The following is a 25,712-nucleotide window of genomic DNA, read 5'->3' as shown; positions in this document are numbered from 1 at the left end:
TTCACTACACTCATAAAAATAATTGAGGACTCCAAAGAGCTTTTGTTTTGTTTATCTGTTGTGTATGGGCTGTATAGAAATACAAAAAAAAATTATTAGTTCATTAAAAATAGAAACCCATTACATGTTAACATACATCATATTTTTTATAACTTCATTTTCCAAAACAAAAAAAGTTAGTGATAAGAGCAGCACTGTTTGGCTGCACTTGAGGCCCAGGTGATATTCATTACCTTCTCCTGTGTCGCCACTGCACCTTGACCTGCTGTTGTTCACATCTGTTCACCCTGCTAGGCTGTGAGCTCCTTGGAGGGAGACACTCAACTTTATTCAACCTTACATCCTCAGGATCTAACAGAGTCTGGTCTCCAGTACACACTGGATAACATTATCTTTAAATTTAAGTATATGTTTTAATTATAAAAACAGCATAGCTATATTATATGAGAGACAATAAGAGAAACCACTCACAATACCCCAAATATCATTTCTTGGGTGTATTTTATATCAGTCTTTTTTTAAAATGCAGTTTTTTCTACCTGGAATCACATCATATGTAACAAGTGAATGCCATAATTTTGAAAACTTCTTTCCCCCCACCTAGCAACGGGTAAACTTTTCTTTCTGTGTTTAATGTCTGTGACTACCATGATGTTCTATTGTGTAGATACAACACAATTTAGTTATTAAACATCCAGCATTAGCACAATGCTTTTTTTGTTGTAATAAATACGGTGATTCTGTGAAGAATACCTTCACACATATAGCTTTTTGGCATTTAGTGTTATTTCCTTAGAATAGATTCCCAGAAGTAAGATTACTGGGTCAAAAGATGCAGACTTTTTATGGCTTTTAATACATACTGTAAAATTGCTTTTCAAAAAGGGTTACATTAATTTTCAATGCCACCAGCACTTTTAAGAATATGTTTCACCACACAGATCGTCAACATAGGTGGTATTAAGAATGCTAATTGATAAAATATTGTATCCTAGTTGTTAAAATTTTCCATTTTTTGACCCTCATAAAATGAAAGTTTGTTGAAGAATTAGTGTATAATACAAAACATTCTTTTGGGACATCTTTACTTCTTCTGAAAAACTTAAGAAATTTTCAGTTGTGAAGACGAGAAAAAGAACACATGCTTTTAGGACTGGCACAAAATTCACTTTGACACTCAATCTTGGTGCCAAAATACTCAAACGAGGACCTTTCGCTGCTGCTGCTAGCTGTCATCCACGGGAAGCAAAGGACAAAACAAAATGTAAAGGACTGAAAGGTTCTCACTGCAAACCGTACAAGATTCACACAGAGCGGCTGGAGCTCTGCTTTTCATTCAACTTTTCTTCCTTTTCTTAAAACTTGGAGATTTCAGCCCTCTCCTTTGTTTCCGGTCTTACCTGCCCACGTGCACAATTCCTGAATTTCTCTGGGAGGGGGCATTTTCATCTTTGCCATCTCATCTGGCTTTAGGCTTGTCTGTACAGTGTGTGCTGGTTTACTAGATGTGGACGGATTTCCAGAGAAGCTGCAGCGGTGTTTCTGTTCCCCCCCAGGATGGATCCTAACCCGCTTCTGAGCTCTCTCCCCGCGACTGAAACCCAGCTGTCTCCCCACCTCGCACAGGGCGTGAGTGAGGTGGACGCCGAAATATTTGATCGGAAAAGCCACGAATGTGAGCCCAGGACCGAAGCAAACTTGGCCTGCCTCGCCCACCGAGCACGCTCGCCGAGGTTTAACGTTTCTATAAGATTCTGCTCAGCGGCCTCATCCTGGGACAGGCATCTATGAGTCATCGGCTCTGCGGGTCACATGGCCAACGTGACCAAAATAAAGTTTCAGTATTTTAAGCCTCTAGAAAAGGGGACAACGGAGCATACCGGGGGCGGGCAACGACAGGCACAAGCGGGCCAGGCACCCGCTCGAGGGGCCGCGGCGGCGCGGGCCGAGGGGGCGGGGCGCCGGTGAGGGGGGAGGGGAAGGGGCGGGACCTGACGGAGGCGCGCCCCTCCCCCACCGCCCGCAGCGACGCCCGGATCCCAGGGCCGGCCGGCTCTCGAGCGCGGCGCCCGGCCGACGCCAGCCCCGAGGCCCCCGGCCCTCGCTGCCCCCCGGAAGCGACAGGCCGAGGGATCCCGGAGATTCCGCCGCGTCCTCCACTGCCACCGGGACCCCACGCGCCGGCAGCGGCTTCCCCGGGAACGTCCTTCAGCCCCGGGAGCACGCGGGAAAAGCCCCAACGCGCCAATGAGCGAGCGCCTTCCTCATGACGGTCACGCTCGGGGGCGGGGCTTCCCTTCGCCGCTCCCGAGTTCCGGGAACCCCCTTTGATTGGTCTGGACGGCCTGGGAAACACTGTAGTAACGCCCAATCAAAACGCCACGTCTCGGCCTCGAGGAAATATTCCGTGTCGGCCCCTTCCTGATTGGGCAGTTCTTTCGTGCTCTGGCCACTGGAAAGCTTTGTTTAGGTCTGGAAGGCGGGCTTTCCTGGGAGTGGGTGGGGAGGGGGCGTTGATTCTTGACCAATCCTTTCATTCCGTTGGGTGGTGACTAGCCAATGGGCCGGATGGATAGGACGCTCCTCCCGGAGAGTAGTGAGACCCCTGGTGCGGGACGATTGGTGGCGGGAGCGATGAGTGGCAGCCGCGCGGCCCAACGGGCTCAGTGCGTGGGCCGCGGGGCGGGGCCAGGGCGGGTGCGCGGCGGCGGCGGGGTGGCTGGGCCGGCGGCGGCGGCGGCGGTACGAGGCGCGCGCTCGGGGTCCCGGTCGCGAGGAGGAGGAGGATGTGGCGCGCGGAGGGGAAATGGCTGCCGAAAACAAGCCGGAAGGTAAGAGCCGGAGCGTGAGGGGCCGGGGGTGGCGCGGCGGGCGGCGGGACCCGGCCCCGCCGGACATCCCGGGCATCGGCGGCGCCGGGCGGGAGCGCGGGGGCGCGGCGGCGGCGGCGGCGGGCGGGCGCCCCGGGCCGGGGAGGGGGCGGCGGGTGGGGGGGCGGAGCGCGGCCGGGTCCTGAGGTGACACGCGGGGCGGCGGAGCGCGGCGCCGCACACCCCCACCCGGGGGCGGGCTGGGGCCGGAGGGGCGGGGGGCCGGCGGGCGGGGGCCGGGCCCAGCGAGGAGGAGGAGCCGCGGAGGGAGGGCCGGCGCCTCCCCCACCCGGACCGGGCATCCCCGCCGCTCCCGGGCCCGGCGCGGCCCCCGCCCCCCGCGCCGGGCCCGGTGGGGGCCGCGGGGCGGAAAGTTTATCCTCCTCAGGCCCCCTCCGGCCCCGCGCCCCGCTGCCCCGCTGCCCCGGACCGGTCCCTGTCGGGGCACCGCCGGCGCTCAGCCTCGCCGTCCCTGGTTCTCGGCGGCGGGGCCGGGCAGTCTCTGTCCAGCCTCACCCTGGAGCCCCGTGGGCGCCTCCCAGAGCCGGCGGGGTCCCCGCGCTTCTCCCCACCAGGGGGACCCCCTCCTGCTGAGCGTCCCCGGGCCGAAGGGCCTCGTGTGACCCCTCCCCCTTCCGTTCCTGGGAGGGGGCCTGCGCAGCATCCCCGCCCCCAGCAGTCGCTCCCATCCTACTCTTGCCCTTGCACCCCTCGCAGCCAGGAGGGTGGGGTCTTCGTTTCTGTGGCAAGTGATGATCTCCATATTCCCTTGCCCTTTACCTTCTGTGACCCTGATCCTCCTTTGGCAGAGGGGTCCGTATCATTCTCTCATCCTCTGTGGAATCTTTTGGGGCCTCTGCACACCATTTATTGACCCTTTTGTCAGGACAAGGGGACTCGGGCTCCCCATGTTCTTCTTCCCTCACCCAGTGGATAGTGGGGGCCTGTGCAGCTCTGAAGTCATTTCTAAATAGGAAAGCACATACTTCTTACAGATTATGCACGCTCTCCGCACACTTTCCTGGGTTAGGGTGAGCTCATTTCCTGAATACCCTTTGAGTTGCCCTCTCTCTCTTTTGGGAGGAACTGGACATTCCACTGCTCCTTTCCCCATCTGTCTCTCTCCCCTGACACGTCTCTCTCCTTGGAGTTTCTCGTCTGGGTGAGGGTGGTTGCCCCATCAGATATAGGGCCGGGGTCCCGGCAGTGACGGCCTGTGTCTGAGGAAAACGGGTCTATTTTTGCTTCCAGTTTACTCTCGCTCTTAGGTCGGGGCAGCATTCATCAGTTGACGCTACCATCCCCCCCCAGAAAGAGGTTCATGTGCCCTTGGCTTTTGGTGTTCGGATTACTGTCTTCTGTGCAGTGAGAACCAGACTTCATACATCCTACATTCAAGAGACTTTGAACCTTCCCTGGAAATAAACTTCCCATTTCTTTTTTAAGAGAACTCATATCCTCCTTATGGCTTCTGTTTCCCAGTCAGCCATATTTAGTGAGCCTGTTACCTTGACTTTTTCTAATTTTCTTAAATTGTATTCATGTTGGCTGGGTAAGAAGAAGCCATATGCCTTTCCATCCAGAAAAGGGAGTGTAGACACCCATGTCGCCCACATGCCATTCGGGAAGAGGTTGCTAGTGTGCTCCTTGTTGTACTAGAACCTTCCTTGGGCCCTGGTGTTGTCTCTCGTGGGATGCAAACATTTCTTTCAATCTTATAGGTTCCAGGTGAAGGGGAAATTTAGATGCTTTCTGTTTTTTTGCTGCTCTGGTTCCTTTTTGGCAAAAAATGATACTATGCCTTTGTTTATATGTATATATGCACATAGGCATGTATTTATATGTGAAATCATATCCTTTATTTATACACAGGAAGTTGGAAGGGTTAGATGACTCTCTGTACATCTTGGGTGTATATGGGGACCTTGACGTGTAAGGACATAGCTATGTATCACTGTTGTTGGTAACTCTTCAGGCTTAGAGGAATCAGAAGACTCATTGATAAATGGCCAATTCTTAACCGCTCTTTCCTTTGTCATTTGTACTGTACTGAATAAGCAGAATGACATCCTGAATGTCCACCAAATCCCTGAATACACAAAGTGTAGAGGGCTTGCCCATGTGCGCCAAAACTTAGGCATTCTGAATTTAGGGGTGGTCTTCTCTGCTTGGTTCTTCACGGGGTGAAAAGTTCCCATCTTGACTTCTTTACTGCCGTGTAGGAGAGAGAGATTTCATGTATTTTGGGCACAGGATAGGGGCAGGTGAGAAGAATATGTGTTTCTGTGACAGAACTAGGAATGAATGGCCATAAATATGTCACTGTTTTATTTTGACCATTTAAATAATTGAGAGAGGTTGTGCACATTAGGAAAAGTTACCTTTGGGAAGGCCTGTGACACTTTGTGGAAGGGTGGGAGGGACGATTCTCCAGGTTTTCTCTGAGCATCACAGTTTGTGTATTTGGCCATTTCCCCTTGGCTCTGGGGCCCCTCCCTCCCCTCCCTCCCATAGCTAGAATGGTTGTTGGGTGCCTCACTCAGCAGCCCAGTCTTACTTTGGGACAGGTCGAGTGTGGAGCCCCGTCCGCCCCGACAAGCTTTGTCAAGACTGCGCTTTTGGACCTTGAAGCGCTTTTCTAGCCAGGAGACTCTCTACCTGGGTTACTGAGTCCGGGGCAAGGTTACCTGGAGGATTGCTCAGCATGAGTCGTTGACTTCACGGCTTTGCCCCTCAGTCAGTATTGAGTTATCCGGTGGGTATCATACCCATTGTCTGAAAGTTGTGCTTTTGACCTCAATTTCCTTTTTTTTTTTTTTTTTTTTTAAAGTTTTTATGCTATTTCTATTCTGCCTGCATCTATATTCAGTTGATGGAATTGTGTATTTTTAGGGTGTAGTATTAACGACCGTGGGAAAACAAGAGTTGACTATCTGCTGTATATGTTGGCGTGTTCCCAGTAGAGTCCTCTCTCTTCCAGTGGTGGATCCTCTCCTGCTCTTCCCTGTACCACCGACTGCCTTTTGGAATTTTCCCTGCCCACCAGGGTGCTCCATTCCGAGGGCAGTAGAACGAAAATGGTAAAGGTTAGAGGAACACACCGGAGGTTAGTGTGCAAAGTTAATGTTCCTTTCTTGGAGTTTGATGCAGTTGTGCTTTCTGTGTCACCTGTCCCCGTAGATTATTGGAGATCAGCTTTTTCCTCTTACTTTTCCAGTGCACGGTCAGGTAGACAGGTTCTGTTCTCTTTATGATTTTTCTTTTTTATATCTTTCTGTTAGAGCATCACTCTCCCCTGCCCGCAGCCCCCTCTCCCCTTACCCCCTGCTTTCTGGACAAGGTTGGGTGACCCACGGGACATCTCTTCCCTGGCCTTTTTGAAGACCTGACTTATCCTGCGCCTGGGAAATGTTGGGTTTCTTCATCTCATTGTTCAGTGGATTCAGAATGTTGACGTGTTCGCGGCAACCTGTACTCATGGTCAGGTTGGGTCAGATTTTCCTTTTCCAAACAGTAGGGTTGCTCTTGCCTCCTCTTTGAGACATCTTTATATATCCTGCTTATCCACATTTTTCCATTTCTTTAGTTTTTAGGCTTTCCTCTTAAAATAACCTATTCTTTAGAGTCAGGTGGCATTATTTTAGCTCTCTGTTTATGCTGGGTGTGGCCCCTGTGCCTGGTGGGATTATATTTCTTTCTGGCTGCTTCTCAGTTGGCCCATCTTCTAGCTTAACATTTCTTCCCTTCCTCATTCCTCTGGGCCATTCTTCGTTTCCCATTTCCTGAGTTTTGGGGAAATACATCTTTGTGTGCAGTTGTACTTCTTTCTAATTTCCTTATGGAAAAAGCAACAGAAGGTGATTCTCATGTTCTCTTCCTTTCCCCTCCTAGTTGTGTGCATTGCCTCCTTTGTGGGACCTTTGCATTTGGCCTTTTGGAGAGAAGTTGTTTTTACATCCACGTTCCCATCACTGAGTGCATTCATCCTGGAGACCTTCATTCACTGAGCTTGTATTACGTGCAGGGATCTGTGTGTGCGTGGGGGGGCAGGTTATGTGACTGCTTGAGACCACAGGGGTCTTGTTAGCCTTTTAGTGCAAATGACATCGCTGCGTATCTTGTGCTTGTCTTTTTATGTATTCGTGTAAGGAATTCTTTTCTGAACTTGTTTGGATTGTAATCTTACAAAGAGATAACTCTAATTAGTTATAGTGTACTATCCCATTGAGCTTTTCCCTGTCCCTGCAGGAGTCGGGGTGGTGGAGAGGGTGGAGGGCAGACTGGGAGAAGCACTCAACAGCCTTCCTTCAGACTGTGTGTGGGGTGTGTGGGGGTGTGGGTGTGTGTGTAGAAAAAAGTAGTCAGTCTTCTTCCTAAATGTCTAGGTATAACTTCTAGGTCATTTAGATGTATGTTGATTGGGGCGCTTGTATAACATTTGAACAGCAGCATAGTGGGGATTGTACAGAACATGAAATCAAATACATCCTTTATAGAAGGAAGTGATAGAACATTTTCTCATGATTAACTGGTAAATTTCATATTATCAGATAGTAAGGACAGTATGCGCTGCTGGTACATTTTCGCTGCCAGGAAGTGTTATATCTAAATTTTACGCCTAATTGTCGTGAGCATTCTTAGGCTAGGTATCTGGTATACATATCACTGCTTTTGTTTATTATGTGACTTTTAATTCTTTACACTTTTTATTGGTACTGTTATTTGTGTCTTTTCTTTATTTTGGTAAATAGCCTTATAGTATTTTGGGGTGTAGGTTTGGTGTACCTAATGATGAGAGTAATGATAAAGAATTAACCTGAAGTGCACTTTTTCTTTTCCTCCTATGTTAAATCAGATTTCCCCTCTACAATATCTGTAGAAACCAATTTTGCTAGTGTTTCAGTCTTAAGAAGAGCTCTTGTTTAAGATTGTTGTAGTATGGGGTTTGCCATTGTCCTTTATCTGTGTGAATATGTGACTGAATATTTTCTGTGGGGACAAGGTGATGTGTGTTTCTGTTGTATTTCCATTATAACAGATCATTTTCTAAAATGTTCTGTATCTTCTGGAATTACTTACCATGATCTTTTTTTTTCTTTTTGATGTTCTAGGTGACTTAAATCCTACCTCCCTTTCTTCCCACAAGGTTTGTTTATTGCCCTTCTCATTGTTATTATAATAAAAAATTGTAGATTACTGTATTTATAGCCTTTCTGTCATTCAGTAAAGAGGGATGCCCACCATTCTTTTTGTCCTGTAGTAAGAGGCAGTGTTACTCCTTGTAGGGAGATGGAATGGGATTTAAGCCACAAGGTAAGGGGTGATGGTAGTATTTGTAACTGGATAGCATCCTCGGTGAAACACTGTGTCCTTTTGGCGCCTGGGCCTCCCCGTGTAGAATTTTGGAAATTTTTGTTTTTGCTGCATTTAGCCAACTTCTTTCTGTTTCTTTGGCTTGATAACGATACACTTCTTCGGGCAGAGGCAGCAAGTATACTACTGATACTTCATTTGGGGCCTTCATTCACGAGGTAGTGTGGGGTCTTCTAATATCATGCTGCCTGTCTTAGTACCATCTCTGGTCTTTGGTGTCTTTGAGGGTGAGGGCAGGAAGTGTTCTGGCTCCGCTTCTATGTCCATAGAACATGAGTTAGGATGCACGGTCATTCACCCCCTATTCCAGATTATAGTGTGTAATCTGTCTTTCTTTTCTTTTTATTTATTTTTTGAATACCTAATCAGGTTCAGGATATAGTTGATCAGACGCTATTAGATCCCTGTATCTTGTGCCATCCATGGATGTCGTGGCCATCAGTCCTGCGATTAAGATGTGTTACCATTCTGTCATTGGGACTTGTAAACATATAGATGGTCTTCCATCCTGTGATATTTGTCATGTATTTGTAAGGAGAGTGTTTCTTTGTATATATTGACAAGGACAGCCATCCTTGAATTTTTTATATGGTGGGACGCAGTAAAGGGTGTTTTTTTTTCTCCCCATCAGTATGCTGGCTGTGTATTTCTGAGGTTCTCTTGCATCTTTCTGCTTTGAACGCCATTGCTTGTAGAAGGTCATGGGCCTCCTTGTGTAAAGATTGGTAATGCTTCCTGAGCATTTTTTAGTTCATTACCCTGGACTAAAAAAGAAATATGTACCCCACTGCAAAGAGAGACCAAGTGTCAGCCACATTACTTCCCTTTTCACTTTTTTTAAAGAGGGTCGTTCATTTACTTTCAGCTAATTGACATACCGTAAGCTGGAATGACCAGAGATATTTTTGAAATGGTTCTTCTTCTACATTCACCCCAGTGTTTTGCTCATTCTTGGTAGAATTGCATGTTCTCTTCCACATGAGTCCCTCATTTGGAAAAGTGCAGTCCCATTTTATTTCTCTTTTTCAGATTTAGCAAGGCCCTTCAAGACATGTAATGAACGTATCCCTTTCTGAGCCTGTTAGGAGAGGGTATCGGCAGGGGAGGAAGACGTGCTGGTTGGGGCTGGACCCCTCACTCTGCTCTCTGCAGTATGGCTTTGTACTTACAGGTGCCTGATGTGACGTGCCTTCAAGTAAATGTTTGGGGCTGAGTTCTGAACAGTTTTAAACACGTCATCACCTGGACACTGATTAAGTGGCATTAATCTCACCCGTGATCTCACTTCCTAATGTCACCCAAAATACAACCCCCCCCCACCCCCACTGCCCAAATCTAAAAACAGCACTCATAACAAAATCCCCAAAAAGGAAACCATGAAGGCCGGCTCTGACCCCGCCTCCTCTGCGGCTCAGCTGCTAGCTTTGGACACGTTGTCAGTCGCTCCTTTTTGCATAGACAGCCTTCAGTGGGGTTGGCAGGTGACACAGAGCGTTCAGTCATTTAACAGACCGTGCCGGTCTCTCCTATCTTTCCTTAGCAGTTACCACAAGGTAAGATCATGTATTTAGTCACTTAAAAATACTTGCCAAGTGGATTTTTCCTCCTTTATTTCCACCTAACCTTTAGAATGAATACTGGAATTTGTCTTCTCATGGTAATAGTGAGTTACTGTGTCCCTACTTTTGTGCCCAACCTCTATGAGAAAATGGGGCACTAACTCTCTGAAACGGCAGTCCGACTCACCAGGACTCGGACCTTCTCTCTGTGGCCTGCACATCATTGCGGAGATGACTTATAACTTTCAGCTAAATCTAGTGTCTGTAACAAGTGATAAACCAGATATCTAAGTCTATTTAATCTTTTTTACAGCATACGTTTAACAGTATGTATCTGTGTTATATTAGAATGATATGCAGTTACAGCCAGAGGTACTCCTGCAACTAAAAAAAAAGAAAGAGAGAAAGAAAACAAAGGCTTTTTTCTACTTTGAAAAACAGGTACTATCTTTTCTTCCTTCATCAGGGTTGATTTAGATTGCCAGAAAGCATTTCTGAGGGTACAGCAATACAATCAAGAGTTAGTCTTTTTAAAACTTAGATTTGGTTTTTAATTCTTAGCTGAAAAGTTATTTTTATTTATTTATTTATTTTTGCGGCATGTGGGCCTCTCACGGTTGCGGCCTCTCCCGTTGCGGAGCACAGGCTCCAGACGCGCAGGCTCAGCGGCCATGGCTCACGGGCCCAGCTGCTCCGCGGCACGTGAGATCTTCCCGGACCGGGGCACGAACCCGTGTCCCCTGCATCAGCAGGCGGACTCTCAACCACTGCACCACCAGGGAAGTCCCCTGAAAAGTTATTCTTGAGGAGGTATGTGCCCCACTGGTTTTCTGGGGCACATGGATATCAAACCATTTGGAAGCAATAAAAAGAAATTGGTACAAAGTGGGAGGTTATCAAAGAGAAGGAAAAGATGCGATAGTGAAGAAATTACCCATTTATTTTATTTTATTTTATTTTTTACCCATTTATTTTTGAAAAATAATCTCAAAATGATGACTGTGATTGTAAATTCAGAAATTCTAAGGAAAAAAAATGGAACGTTGGTATGGTTACCATGCTGAAATCGGCAAATATACTTATTGTATGAAGAACACTCCCCAAAATGGGGATGCTTAGAAGATAAAGAAGTTGATGGGATTGGTTATTTTAAAATGTTAAGTGTTTTTTCTCTTTTAAAAAGTAATTGAAATAAAGTAACCCTTAGTTAAGAGAATGTAAACTTTAATGGAAGTTCAGCAGAATGAAACATTTAAAAAGTGAAATTTGAAGATAAGGATTTTTTATTGTGAATCCACAAGGGGGTAGTGATGTTCTATCAAAGATACTTGTGGTGGAAATGTGAGATGATCTCTTTTAACATTTTAGATTTTCAGATAAAACCGGTATGTTTGCATTTTAACTTAATAAGATCTTTTTAAAATGTTTATTGGCAAAATTGTTTACTGCTTAAATTTAAAAAAAAATCCGTTTTGGGTGAATGGCTATTTTAAGCCATGTGAGTGGTAAAGAAGAGAAAATGTCCCTGTAGTTTTGTGCTCTGGAGGGGTGATCGAGGCTCTGAGGGTCACTTATTTTCTAAGACTGTAATAATCTTAAATTTCCTGGGAAACATTAGGAATCTAGGAATCAGTTACTTAAGTGTCCTGAATAATAGGATTTTAGTAAATTGTGTCTAAACTTCATAGAAGTTTGTAATACTAGTTGTATTTTTTTTTTTTTAGTAGTTGTATTTTAAGTTCTGTCAAGAGATGAAAAATGTGAACAGTCCACATACTAGCTATTCTTAATAGTTCTAAGTAAATCAGTTTTTTTTTTGCAATACGCGGGCCTCTCACTGTTGTGTCCTCTCCCATTGCGGAGCACAGGCTCCGGACGCACAGGCTCAGCGGCCATGGCTCATGGGCCCGGCCGCTCTGCGGCATGGGGGATCTTACTGGACCGGGGCACGAACCCGTGTCCCCTGCACTGGCAGGCGGACTCTCAACCACTGCGCCACCAGGGAAGCCCCTAAATCAAATTTTTATAATCTCTTTTTTTATTAGTTTATATTACATCATTAGATAAAAGCATTTTTTCCCCTGTTACATAAAAATTCCAGTAGCTTGCCTGAGGTCACTGAGTCCCACCCTGTATATTCAGAATTGTTTAAATATTAGGCATGGGGCTTCCCTGGTGGCGCAGTGGTTGAGAGTCCGCCTGACGATGCAGGGGACATGGGTTCGTGCCCCGGTCCGGGAAGATCCCACATGCCGTGGAGCCTGCGTGTCCGGAGCCTGTGCTCCGCAACGGGAGAGGCCACAACAGTGAGAGGCCCGCGTACCGCAAAAAAAAATTAGGCATGGTTTGGCAATGCCAGATAGGTTTTAGTGAAGAACTAAAACTATGTTGTGTGCTCTTTTTTGAATGTGATGGCACACGGCGGGAGGAAGATTTAAGATGCGAATGAGACTTTGTTCTTATTTAGAGACATAGCTAACCATACTTCAAAAAAAATAGTACTTTTAACAATAATATGAAATATTTCCATGGTTTAGAAGTTATGATTGTTCATGGCACATGCCATGTGTATTTTTCATATTTGGCCTAGGGAAAAGGTTGTTAATGTGGTTCTTTCTCTCTCTCTCTTCTCTCTTTTTTCCCCTCCCTTGTTTTGAGCAAGGGCTTTTTCTATCTTATATCCTTTATTAAATGACTAGTGGCTTAACATCCCCAAAGATGCACTGTTTCTTCACAGACTACCCTGAGCTCTGCTGGGAGCTGAACTATGACGTCAGCGTTTTCATTCATGAGTTTGGTTCTTCCAAATCTCGTCTCTTGTTCTGTGTTCCCAAGCTGAGTCCTGGCACAGGGACAAATCAGTTTAGCATCAGCCCATAAATCAGCGATAAAAGGTAAAACAAAAGATAAGATACTGGAGTTGTTTCAACAGAGCTGGAGTTGCTCATGCTGATTTGCATCAGTGTAGCTTGGACAAGGTTTCTGGCGAAACAGATTGAATCCTAAAAACAGTCAGTTTAATTATCTCATGATTTTGTGGATTGAGCTGTGTTGTGAACATATTGACACTACATTTTTGTTCTCCCATGAAGTTCAGGGTGCTGTGCTGTAGCTCCTTTGTTATAAAGCAGCATTTCTGTTGTAATTTGGCTAAATCAGAGGATTCTACTTTATTTCAGAGAGGTTAGGCCTGCAGATTAAATTATATTCTATGCAAATTACTTTTGGAATACATTTGGATTTTTTTTGAGGGGGGAGGGATTCTCTTCCTCTTGAAATATTTTAAATAACTATTGTTTGATACTTAGAGTTTCAGTATGTTGTGATTATAATTATGTAACTGGCATGGCAGCTCTTGTGTCGGAGTTGGGTTTTATCTTCCTAGATCACATACTCCTGTAGCTGTTGACTCTAGCTTCTCCTCCAGGGAGGTCACTGCTTGTAATTTAGTGCTGCGTGAGAGCAGTTCTTGAAGAAATCTTGTTTGGAGTTTGCCTCTGCAGGGCCGTGTTGGAGGCTGAGCCTCTGGCGTCTGGCATCTTTCGGGCCTCCTGTAGTTGATGAATGGTGAGCTATAAAAAAAAGTTCATTTTCTCTGGTTTCTTGGGGGTTTGTTGACTTTCCAGTTATTTAATTGCCAAGAAACATCTAGAAGTAAAATGTGTTATATTTAAAAATCATTTTGGCTCAGTTACAATTTATGGTTAGAGATGATTCAAATTGCAGCCATTTTGATTGATACCCAGTGTTACTCCTGAGATGACTTTTTAAACCTCCTGACAACTCAGAGATATTGTCTTCTCCCAGCCTTAAATGAAATGAGAGCTTGGTGTTCCTTTAGGTTGAGCCAAGTTTTCTGGTGGGGAACAGAGATTCGTGGTCTGTTATTTAGCTTCCTCCTTTAAGTAGATGCTCTGAGGAAAAAAATGAGAGCAAGTAGACATGCATAAGCATTTGAAGCTGACTTAAATGACATTTATTATTTTCTCTAAGAACTGAATCATTTTAAAATTATTTAAACACAATCTCCAGGAAGGAATCTAATTGTAAATACTGTTGAAGAAAGGAATAGTTAATGGTAGAGGGTTTCCGTAAACACGCAGTCATTTTCAAAACGGTGTTCTACTGTGTACTGCTGTAGGATTTATGAAAAGTTATGGGTTTTGATATCAGATTTCAAAATGTTGGGCAGCCTAGCTGTAGTGCCAGCAATATCATTTTTGTCTTACCCTGAACCAAACAGTGCTAGATGAGTCCTCTGGCCACAAAGGCTTAGGTTTCCTGTATGGCTTTGAGAACAAGTCCACTGTGGTTCCCAGCGCGTACTCTTCTTTTTCAGTAGCCAGGAACACTGGCGAACAGGAGCAAGGACCCCAGCTAGAGGTGTATTTGCTGTGCTTGCTGCCACTTCTGTAGGCTGGGTGCTAGAAGCCTCTCTCCCTGGCCTCTGCAGCCTTCTCTTCCTTACCAGATCCTACTTCGTCACTCTTGATTCTGGCTCAGCATCTCATCTTGCTTTTCCTAGGCTTCTGCTCTCGTGTAATGAGTTAGTCGGTCATAATTTTAAGGGGAGTCACGTGTTGGGTAGAGGGTAGTCCTGGTGACAGCCTCTAAAGTTCCTTCCCAATCTGACTTATGATGCTAAGAAAACGAAGTTGCATGTGTGGGATTTCGCTTCATGGCTTGCTGTGCTGGTGTGCAGCTGTCTTATTCTGTGTAACTCTCTTTTCCTTTTGAGGTACTTGCTCCAGGTCAGGCCGTCTGTGTACGAGGAATTTGAACTATAGGCACCGAGGTGCCTCCTTTCTGGTATACGGAGAGGGCTTAATTTTTTAGGTCTAACACGTTGCGAGTTAAAAATTGCAAAAGAAATTGTTAAAGTTGTTAAAGATGCACAGCACAAAAATGTTCATTCTGCTTAGTTATTCCCTGTGACACATTTCAGGTCTTTATTCTAATATGGATGAGAGTTTATAGTGTTGGAAAAACAGACTTAGATAATACACGATTACAGATGCAAAAGTGTCTGCTAACCTCAGACATTTATGTTTAAGGTAGTATTATTTATATTCATTTAGCTTTATTTCCTGGAGTTGATTAGTATAACTGTTATTAGGATGTATCTATTGCTAGACTCTTCCTACTAAGAAACTCTTGTGGATTGGGGAGTTTCGGTGAGTCCACTGTAATTGATCATATAGCATCTTCACTTGTGCATACTCCCCGGGCTGCTCCAGGCCTGGCGTTTGGAGATACCTTGAATATAATTTAGTTTTTGAAAGTTTCTTTCATATTTAAAGATACTGAGGGTCAAGTTAAAGTTCCCGGTGTTCTTGGCAACATTCTCTGCCTTATCCTTTCTGTCTCTGCCATTATGAAATGTGCTGGCTGAATCATTTGCTTTGACAAAGCTTCTGATGGAGGTCTCTTCCTCATTTAATTTTATCAGTAACAGGCTGTTGTGCTTACAAAGAGAGCTATAACAAGCGGAAGGTGATGAGTGGGTACTCAACATTTTTGAAGTACTTGTTTTTCTTCCTAGGGGTCCTCTAGAAATTGATCATGGATTACTTGACCAAGTTCAAGGCCCAGAGGTTTATTCCAGGCACTCTGGGAGGCAAGGACCATCAGTCTTTTTCCACTGAATCTGATTATTCTACAGATGACCCATTGCTGCCCGTATGGGTGTCTTCTGATGCAAATCAGGTGATAGTGGCAGCCTTTCTAACTGGGCTGGATCTCCTTGACAGCCGGTGTGTGTCCTCTGCCGGTATTTTTAGGCTCCAGCTTCTGTGGCCGGGGCTGGAGGAGCCGAGGATGGACTTAGCTGCCCTGGGGCTGCTCCAGGTGGTTGCGGGTGTTCTCTGCCGTCTCCCCGCCAGCGCCTTTAGCACCACCTTGTCGCTTGATGACAGAGCATAGACGGAAATCCCTGTTTAATACAAAAGAATGAAAAAGTCGTGGTTTTCAGAGCGCTTTTAAAGATAAACAGTGGTGAGCGGTGATGGTGCACAACGGCGTGAATGTACTTAATGCCACTGAATTGTACACTCAGAAAGGGTTAAAGTGGTACATTTTAGGTTATGTGTATTTTTCCACAATTAAAAAATAACCCCAAATGGATTTAAAACCCAATGAGAAAAGTAGCTATAAGGAGCTAAAAGTAAATGTATGGCAATGTTTTCATTACACTAAGTTGGCAGGTTGTGCCTTAAATAAAGCATCAAAATCCCTTGCCCCCCCCACCCTGCCGACCCCTGCATGCGTGCGCGCGCGCGCACACACACACACACACACTAAACGAACATCAGATGGCTCTGAGGTTCATTTATATAGAAAGTGGACACTAGGACACTTGATGTCAGGGAGGGGAAGCTGGCCCTCCTTTAGTTGGAGCTGTTTTTCTTGCAGGGAACACAAGCCACTTAGGTTAAGTGAAGGTGGTTTTTGTATAAGGAGAGCAGAGGCCAACTGGACAGTCTGGGAACTGCACCCGGAGAGCCTGGAGTGGCCTTTTCCTCTGGAGCCCCTGGGGCTGAGCGGGGGTCATGGCTCTGCTGGCCCCCCTCTCTGCTGCTCCCCGTTTCTCCTTGCACACAGGGCTTCTCACTCGCACGCAGGCTTCTTGCCTCACCGTAGTTGGCACGCAGTGGGCAGGGGTCCCGGTCATGGCTTCTGTGCATCCTGACTCTGGTTCCAGGGCTCACTGTCATCTGACTCCAGTCTCTATGGCGTGTGTTTAAAATACTCTAGACTGAGGTTTGGACTGACTCCTCTCAGCCACTTGCTTTGTTCCATGGCTGGGTGTTCACCCCGTTCCGGTGCACGCTGAGAGAGGGCTGGTTAGGGTTGCTGGCCTGCTGATCACTTAGAGGGGCTTAAGGTGAAGGATTGTGGGAGAAGGGGACTGTAGCAGGGGGTCCTGATGCCTTGACCTCTGTCTCCATCAGACAGTGTGAAAGAAAGAATATTGACTCCAAAATGGATTTCTCATGTCCACTCGCTATAGCGAGTAAACTTTTTGCAGAGAAAATGTTCCCTGTGGCTACAGCTATGAGGCGGAGCATCCTCAGCCAGCCAGCCCACTTGTGTGTGGAGTAAGTCAGCAGTGCGTGTAGCAGCTGTCCCAGGGCTCGTGCTTGGAGTGGTGGTGAAGCAGCCGGGACCCGTGGGAACCTGGTGGCCTGGCAGCCATTGCCCTGGTGGTTCTCAGGGAGAACCAGGCAGTGTGAGGGATGCCAGTGTCTTCTGAGGTGTCCCACGGTTGAGATGCTTGGGTGGGCTCCCTTGCCTTTCCCCTTCTTGTGGACCACTAAACCTGGACGGTTGGAGACATTGCCTCTGAAGAGGGAGCCTGGAGGGAGGAAGCGGAACAGCCTCTGTCTTAAGCACATGCGGCTACCTGTATGCATACTTGTTTGGCTTTTTCTTCGTATCCTTCCTGCGTCTAATCTCAGGTTTTTCTTGATTTCTCATGGTAGAAGGAGGAAGTAAAATTATAGTAAACAGTAGAAGGCTGAAAGCAGTGGTTTGGAGGTCTATGTAAAAGGGCTAGTAGCCAGCACACCAATGAAGTCTGAAAATACAGCTGCTTAGTAATTGATGTTTCATAGTGATGACCTTGAGTGTATTCACAGAAGCAATACTAAGTATGCTCTGCTTAACAAAAGAGGAAAGTATATAATGTTTTAAAGATACATAAAGGGATTTGATTCCTTTTTAGTAACAGCTTTATTGAGGTATAATTCATATAACATAAAATTCACCCTTTTAAAATATACAGTTAGGTGGTTTTTAGTATATTTACACAGTTGTGTAACTATCACCACTATCTAATTCTAGAACATCTTCATCACTCCAAAAAGAAACCTCTACCCGTGAGTAGGCACTCTCCTTTCCTCCCTCTCCTCTGCTCTAGGCAATTAGAAATCCACTCTCTGTCTTTATGGATTTGCCAGTTCTGGACATTTCATATAGATGGAATCCTACAATATGTGGCCTTTTGTGACTGGCTTCTTTCCCTTAGCATAATGTTTTCATCCACGTTATACTATATATCAGAACTTCATTTCTTTATGGTGGAATAATACTCTATTATATAGATATACCACATTTTATTTATCTGTCCACCAGTTGATGGACATTTGAGCTATTTCCACTTTTTGGCTACTATGAATAATGCTGCTATGAATATTTGTGTACATGTTTTTGCATGGACATGTGTTTTCACTTCTCTCCGGTGTACACCCAGGAGTGGAATTGCTAGGTCATATGGTAACTCTGTGATTAACTTTTGAGGAACTGCCTGACTGCTTTCTAAAGTGGCTGCATCATATTACATTCCCGCCAGTGATGTTTGAAGGTTCCAATTTCTCCACAGCCTTGCTGGCACTTGTTGTTATCTGTCTTTTTTTTTTTTTTTTGCGGTACGCGGGCCTCTCACTGTTGTGGCCTCTCCCATTGCGGAGCACAGGCTCCGGACGGGCAGGCTCAGCGGCCATGGCTCACGGGCCCAGCCGCTCCGTGGCATGTGGGATCTTCCCGGACTGGGGCACGAACCCGTGTCCCCCTCTTCGGCAGGCGGACTCTCAACCACTGCGCCACCAGGGAAGCCCTGTTATCTGTCTTTTTGATTACAGCCATTATAGTGGATGTGAAGTGGTATCTTATTGTGGTTTTGATTTGCATTTTCTAAAGGCTAATGATGTTGAGCATCTCTTCTTGTGCTTATTGGCCATTTGTGTGTCTCCTTTGAAGGAATGTGTATTCAAGGCCTTGGCCCATTTTTGAATCGAGTTGTTTGGTTTTTTGCTTTTGAGTTGTAGGCATTTTTGATATATTCTGAATATCAATCCCTTATCAGATGTATGATTTGCACATATTTTCTCCCATTCTGTGGATTGTCTTTTCACTTTCTTGCTGGTTTCCTTTGAAGCACAAAAGTTTTAAATTTTGATTGAGTTCAGTCTATCTGTTTTTTCTTCTGTTGCTTATGCTTTTGCTGTCATAATTAAGAAACTATTGCCTAATCCAAGGTCATGAAGATTTACACCTATGTTTTCTTGTCAGAGTTTAATAGTTTTAGCTTTTACATTTAGGCCTCTGATTCATTTTGGGTTTTTGTATGTTGTGAGGTAGGTAGGCTTCCAGCTTCATCCTTTTTTGCATGTGGATATCAGTTGTCCCAGTACCATTTGTTGAAAAGACCATTCTTTTCCCATTGAAGTATCTTGGCACCTTAGCCAAAAATCAGTTGGCCATAAGTGTGTGGGCTTGGTTTTGGAGTCTCAGTTCTAATCCATTGATCTGTATGTCTCTCCTTATGCCAGTACCACACTGTCTTGATTACTGTAGCTTTGTAGTTAAGTTTTGAAATTGGGAAGTGTCTGTCCCCCAACCGTTCTTCTTTTTCAAGATTGTTCTGAATATTCTGGGTTCCTTGATTTTCCATATGAATATCCAGATCAGCTTGTCAATTTCTACAAAAAAGGCTGTTTTGATATTGATAGGGATTATATATTAAATGGGTGGATCAATCTGGGGAGTTTAAATCCTTTTTATGGATCTGCTGGAACTAGTCCTGCCTAAGTCAAGCACCCAAGCATCTTGCCTTAAAAAAAAAATTGTTTAAACTTATTAATATAGTAGCCTGTGTTGTTGAAAAACCTAATTCTCTATGAGGCTGGAATTGGACTTTTCAGGTTCCAAGACAGCAAATAGTTACTCATATGGCCTGTATAGGTCGGCTTCTTGTGGTGTGTGTTCTTGTTTTTAATTTTTTTTTTTTTTTTTTTTTGTTGCTGTACGCGGGCCTCTCACCGTTGTGGCCTCTCCCGTTGCGGAGCACAGGCTCCGGACATGGCTCACGGGCCCAGCCGCTCCGCGGCACGCGGGATCCTCCCTGACAGGGGCACGAACCCATGTCCTCTGCATTGGCAGGCGGACTCTCAACCACTGCGCCACCAGGGAAGCCCCGTGTGTGTTCTTTTGATGTGAAAGTTTGCTGATGCCTTGCGTGTTTAGAAAAAATGTGGTATTCTGGTTAACACTCATTCTGATTAATAGAGAATTAACAGGTTCCACTCATGAATATTTAATTATAAAAGAGTTAGAATATATTACAGTAATATGACATTAAATTTTATGTAATTGTCATTATTATTATTGGAGGTGTCAGAAATTATTTTAGGATCTTGTAGTCCTGTGGAGGCCATGTGACTATCAGTTACTCTTATACTCTTAAGGCAGCTCATTTACTCAGCACATAATAATAAAGTGCCAGGCCCAGAGAAGGACAGTCATGGTCCCTGTCCTCACGCAGCTGACAGGGAAACCAGCGTTAATCAAGGTGCTGTGTGTGATTACAACTGATACACTGCACTTGCCTTCTTAGTGCTGTATCACGTCCACGCTATGCAGGCGAGTGTAGTGCATCAGAAAGGGATTTGCTCATCTGAAAGCTTGGAGGAGCCTTCTTGAGCTGAACTCTGAAGGAAAATAGGAATTAATTGAGGGAAGAGTGAAGGAAGGAAGTTTTAAGTAATCGGATGGCTGGTTAGGGAGATACATGGGGATACTGTGGTTATATCTGGCTGTTTGTAGGTTTTTTTTTTTTTTTTTTTTTTTTGCGGTACGCGGGCCTCTCACTGTTGTGGCCTCTCCCGTTGCGGAGCACAGGCTCCGGACGCGCAGGCTCAGCGGCCATGGCTCACGGGCCTGGCCGCTCCGTGGCATGTGGGATCTTCCCGGACCGGGGCACGAACCTGTGTCCCCTGTATTGGCAGGCGGACTCTCAACCACTGTGCCACCAGGGAAGCCCTGTTTGTAGCTTTTGAGGAGTCCCTGAAGCCTTGACTCTGGTCTTTACCCCTTAAGTGCCTTGTGACTTTGAGCAAGTAACAACCTTTCTGAGCTTATCTACTTACTGGTTTTTTATCTTATGAGGCAGTGTGTAGCCATTTTTACTTAGAGATACTTACTGAAAACATACAGAAATTTAGGCTTGTGATTGATTGTATTTATATAATTCAAAAATAATTATTTTTTCATGACCCTCTTTGGTTGTTTACTTAGAAGTGCAATGCTGATAAATTGAATATTTTTCTGAACATTTTTCCTAGTCTTGGAAATTAGGATTCACTTCTGTTCATAATACTCCAGAAGCTTCCACCCTGCAGGGGAACAGATATGGATGTAACTGAGTCAAGGCAGGTCATGATGCATGGTGTAATCATGCGCTGGAAGGAACTGGGAAGACTTCTGGAAGGAGGTAGAATTTGACCTGGCATTATTGACAGGCAAACATGCTGGTTTGACGAGAAATTCCAAGCGGAGGAAATGGAGCAAAGGCACAGAGCCAGGAGTACCGGGGAGGCTGGGGTTCCTGGTGCATGTGGGTAGATGAGCCGGGCAAAGTAGGTAGGGGCTGGGCTGTAGGGGCTTGGAAAGTCAGACTGAGGAGCCTGGCGTTTACTCTCTCTGCTTTGGGAGAGGCTTTTAGGCTTTTTTGTTGTTGTTTTGTTTGTTTTTTTAGCGGAGGAGTGGGATTGATTGCTTAGTCAGTTCTGCTTGAAGGTGCTAATAAGGACCTGCTTACTGCTCCGGTGTCCTCGCCAGTGTCCCACTGTGGGGAATTGTTTTAGATTCTGGGTGTCTCAGGGCACCATGCTTTCTCTTGGTTTTAGGCCTTGCGCGCTGTCCTCGCCTTGGCTTAGGAGGCGCACTTTCCTCTAAAACAAATACACACATACTTACACATACGGTCTGTTTTGCTGCCTCTCCTCGTCCTCTGGGTTTCTGCTTAAATAACACTTTTCGGAGTAAGCCTTCTTGACCTAGATCGGGTTGTGTGCCCTTCCCTGGTGCACCCACAGTACTTTATGGTTTTCCTGGTCCTAGATCTTTTACTTGTGTTGAACTTGCTTGTTTACTTCTCTTTCTCCTTCAGTTAGATTTACATCTTTAGTGGTCAGAGGCTTGAATACCTGGCACCTGGGGTGGGCTTAGTAAATGTTTGTTGGTTGAATGAATGAATGAGCAAAGAGGAGGGACTGGAGTTGGGAGACAGTAGCTCCTGGCAGGAACGTCGGTAGCAGTGGGTTGGAAAAAGGAGCTGGTGTGACTGAGCTGTATGTGTATGTGTGAGAGAGGCACAGTTTTGTGCCTGACTGACCATGGGCCTTGAGGGATGAGAAGAGTTGGAGGTGACTTTAGCTTGTGAACCTCAACAGCTGGTGTTAGTGAGGCCATTAACTGAGGGAGGGAGGAATAAGGAGGGATATCTTTGGGGGAGACTGGATGCAAACGTATCGGTTCTGTTTTAGGTGTAATTGGGGTAGCGTTATCATGTATGCATACAATATGACATTGGGAGTGTGGATCAGAGATTAGGGAATCATTCATATCACCCTGTTTTTTCTCTTCATTGAACTTTCAGAGGGCAAGGGAGCCCTGGTGATGGAGTCCATAGAGGTCAGCCTCCCTGGCACAGGGCGGGGTGGAGAAGGGTGGTGAGTGGACCTGGAGGGGCAAATAGAGCCTCTGGCAGAGTATGTAAGTTTCATGAACGTAGAACCTTGATTGTCTTGCTTGTGGCTACTATACAGCTCTGTGCCCAGAACAGTGCCTGTTGGTTGAAAGAATGAATCAGTTCAGATGAATTAGGAGTAGAATTCACAGCAGTGGGTGAAATTGTCATGGGAAAAGAGAAGGGACTTGTGGGCAGAAATGTGGTGAATGCTTCCATTTAAGTGACACCAGAGGGGAGAGGACCAGAGGAGACCGAGGAAGAATGGTCAGAGAGGTGTGGTAGAACAAGAACATAAAGTCAGGGACGCTTAGTGCAAAGGTTGTAAGGAGGTTATCAGTTGTACTGCCGAGAGGTTGAGTAGAATGAAGACTAAGAAAAAGGTACTGATTTTTGTCAATTTGATAGTGAGTTGAGAGGATGAGAAAGAGGTAGTGAGAGAGTAGACAATTCTTTCAAGGGTTTTGGTGGTAAATGCAGAGTGCTGGTAAAATGATAGTGAAATGATTGATCAAGTCCAAGGTGAGAAAAGAAATCACTGGGCCCTGATCAGTGTATTAGTTATCTTTGCTGCTGTAACAAATTACCATAAACTTAGTGGTTTAGAAAAAGACACATTTATTATCTGGTTCTGTGGGTCCGGAGTTCAGGCAGGGCTTTGCTGGACCTGTTGCTTCATGGCCTCCCAAGCCTGCAGTCAAGGTCTCATTTGAAGGCCCGACTGGGGAAGGGTACTCTTCTAAGCTCACGTGGTTCCTTCATGGGCAGAGCCAGCACGGTAGCTTGCTTCATCAGAACCAGCAAAGGAGAGTCTGCTAGCAAGACAGGAGGCACGATGCACGTTGCCTATTCATGGAAGTGATGTCCCAGTGCCACATTCTGTTGTCAGAAGAAAGTCACTAGGTCCAGTGCACACTCAAGGGGAGGAGGTTATACAAGAGTGTGTGCTAACTTCAGGGGGTGGGGGTCATGGGCAGTCCACCGTGGAGTTCCAGTAGGGAGGGATGATGGCCCTAGGGGGCATAGGGCAGTTCTTCGGAAAGATGCCCTATAGGGCAGGATGGGAAGTTTTGGAGGTGCAGTTCCAGCTGAGGGTTCAGGTATGTCGCGTTGGGGACCCTTCTGAGGAAGCCTTCCCTGCCGTCTCTCTTCATCCCCGATGAGAGGCGTAGGTGCCTCTTGAAGTGCTCTCTCCTATTAGATGGATTAACAGACTGTATTGTAATTGTCATTGATAAACCCTCTGCTCTGCGAAAATTGAATTATTTATCAGCAAATTCTTGGCCAATGGGGGTATCTGTCCTGCTTGCCTTAGGATGTTGCTAAGGATAAAATCAGGTAATTCATGTGGAAGTATTTTATGGAATGTAAAGAGATTTGCAAACAAAAGGCGTTGCCACTTTCCCCCCATGTTCAGTAGAGCACGTGGACTGTAGCGTACATTTTACTTGTTAACTTGGGTTCATTTTGTTGTACCTAAGTTACTGAACTGGGCTTTATTTAATGCTGTGATATTTTTAGGACTTTTCCAGTAGACTGTTTGCTTTTATGATAAATGACCCCAAACTGCTGCACCTTTCAAGTCCTTGTATCTAGTTTATTGTTTTTAAAAAATCTGTCCTTGCTGTTCCTTGTCACTTTTGCTTCTACTTATCTGTCAGTCTCTAGCTGTCCTTTCCCCTTCTGATTTGTTGCTTCTGATCTTCTCTGGGCTTGGCAACCTGATAATTAAGCTTATTAGAACTATGCATGGTTTAATAGTAATCAAGCTAGGACTGTGGATCAGAGAGCCCTTCTCACAGTGAAGTGTGTGAGCTTTTGCGCGTGGACAGATGTCTTTGGCCACTGAGAGTGTCTTGGCATTCTTCCTAGTTCTGGCAACATTTGGATGAGGTGAGGCCCCACGTGGCCAGGTTCCATTCAAGGGGACGCCTCATTGCTCTGCTATGAGGAACAGTGTTCTCCTCCCCTTTGGTTTTGTTTTTTTTTTAAAAAATTTATTTATTTATTTATTTATGGCTACATTGGGTCCTCGTTGCTGCGCGTGGGCTTTCTCTAGTTGCGGCAAGCAGGGGCTACTCTTCGTTGCAGTGCATGGGCTTCTCATTGCGATGGCTTCTCTTGTTGCGGAGCATGGGCTCTAGGCGTGCCGGCATCAGTAGTTGTGGCTCACAGGGTCTAGAGCGCAGGCTCAGTAGTTGTGGCACACAGGCTTAGTTGCTCCGTGGCATGTGGAATCTACCCGGACCAGAGCTCAAACCCGTGTCCCCTGCATTGGCAGGCGGATTCTTAACCACTGCGCCACCAGGGAAGTCCCCTCCCCTTTGGTTTTGATGAGGTTTTAGTTTTGGGGCCGTAGCAAATAGTGATCGGTTATGGGTGGTCTGTGGTTCATGGACTAAAAAATGTTTGAGAAGCACGGAAAATCTTTCTATGAGATCAACATCCAGACTTGTGTGTGTGTAGCTGTTGTGTTGCTGGCCTTTCCTTTAGGATGTTGAAACTCCCAGCATGTGCATTCCTAGGTATTCTTCCATGTTCCTCGTATGTTTTGGCTTTTCTGTCAGAGCAACTTGTGAACTTTTTCTGCCCCAACTTTTGCATTGGTTCTTTGTGGAGAAGCATTATTCCATTATTGGGAGAGAGCCTGTGTTCTGTGGGAACAGCCCAGGAGTTGTGTAGGGAGCCCTGCTCCTGGTTCTTGCTCTGTCCTCTCCCAGCCTGTGCCCCTTGGCAGGTGTCTCTGCCTGTGCCTTGATGCCTTTTCTAGAACAGACATCATGTCTGCTCTGCTGCCTTCTGGGGCCAGAATAAGATTTTAAATGTGAAAATGCTTGTTATATGTACATAATATCAAATGGAATGCCTAGCTTGTTGAGTTGATATTTTATATCTCTCTTTGAGTAGTTAAAAAAGTTATCAGTATTAGTAATGGTAAGTGCTACTGAGACAGTGTAATTTTAAATTTCATATAGCGTTTTTTTTTTCTGAATATGTTCTACTAGAATCTATTTATACAAGTGAGGACATTTAATAAGTGCTCTTTGATTATTTTCAGAGTATTGAGTATACTGGCTTCCTAGCCAAATTAAATTTATAAAAATTCTAATGATATTGCGATTCATACCTAGAAAGAATTTTTTTTTTCATTCTGAAATCAGTTTAAATACGCTTTACATGAATCTCTGGTAGTAGTGAATCAATTAATGTGATTTCTCAGGTCATAAATCAGGCTTGATATATTGTAGTATTAGTTCCTGTATTAGCTTCGTAGCCCTTCAACTGTTTTGTGGTTTGTTTTAGCAACTTGTTTGCTGTTGAACTCAATTCTAGGTGTTGAACTCAATTTGAGAGCCTAAAATGGTTTGTGCCCCAATTACCTTA

The 25,712-nt window shown here is 45.4% G+C and overlaps 1 protein-coding gene across 5 annotated transcripts in view; it reads left to right on the top strand.

Moving 5' to 3' along the window:
• The first annotated feature begins 2,700 nt into the window (after window positions 1–2,700).
• Window positions 2,701–25,712, top strand: part of CAMTA1 (calmodulin binding transcription activator 1) — an 893,482-nt gene continuing 870,470 nt past the window's right edge. For all 5 annotated transcript variants that reach the window (XR_009539108.1, XM_060141561.1, XM_060141564.1 and 2 more), the window contains exon 1: window positions 2,701–2,831. Coding sequence is in view for 4 of the 5 variants with exons in the window: in XM_060141561.1 (XP_059997544.1) it covers window positions 2,787–2,831 (45 nt within the window). In the remaining variant the exon portion in view is untranslated. The remainder of the gene's footprint in view (window positions 2,832–25,712) is intronic.

Source organism: Lagenorhynchus albirostris, chromosome 2 (assembly GCF_949774975.1).
Source record: "Lagenorhynchus albirostris chromosome 2, mLagAlb1.1, whole genome shotgun sequence".
NCBI lineage: Eukaryota > Metazoa > Chordata > Mammalia > Artiodactyla > Delphinidae > Lagenorhynchus > Lagenorhynchus albirostris.
This window is presented reverse-complemented; position numbering and strand designations above follow the sequence as displayed.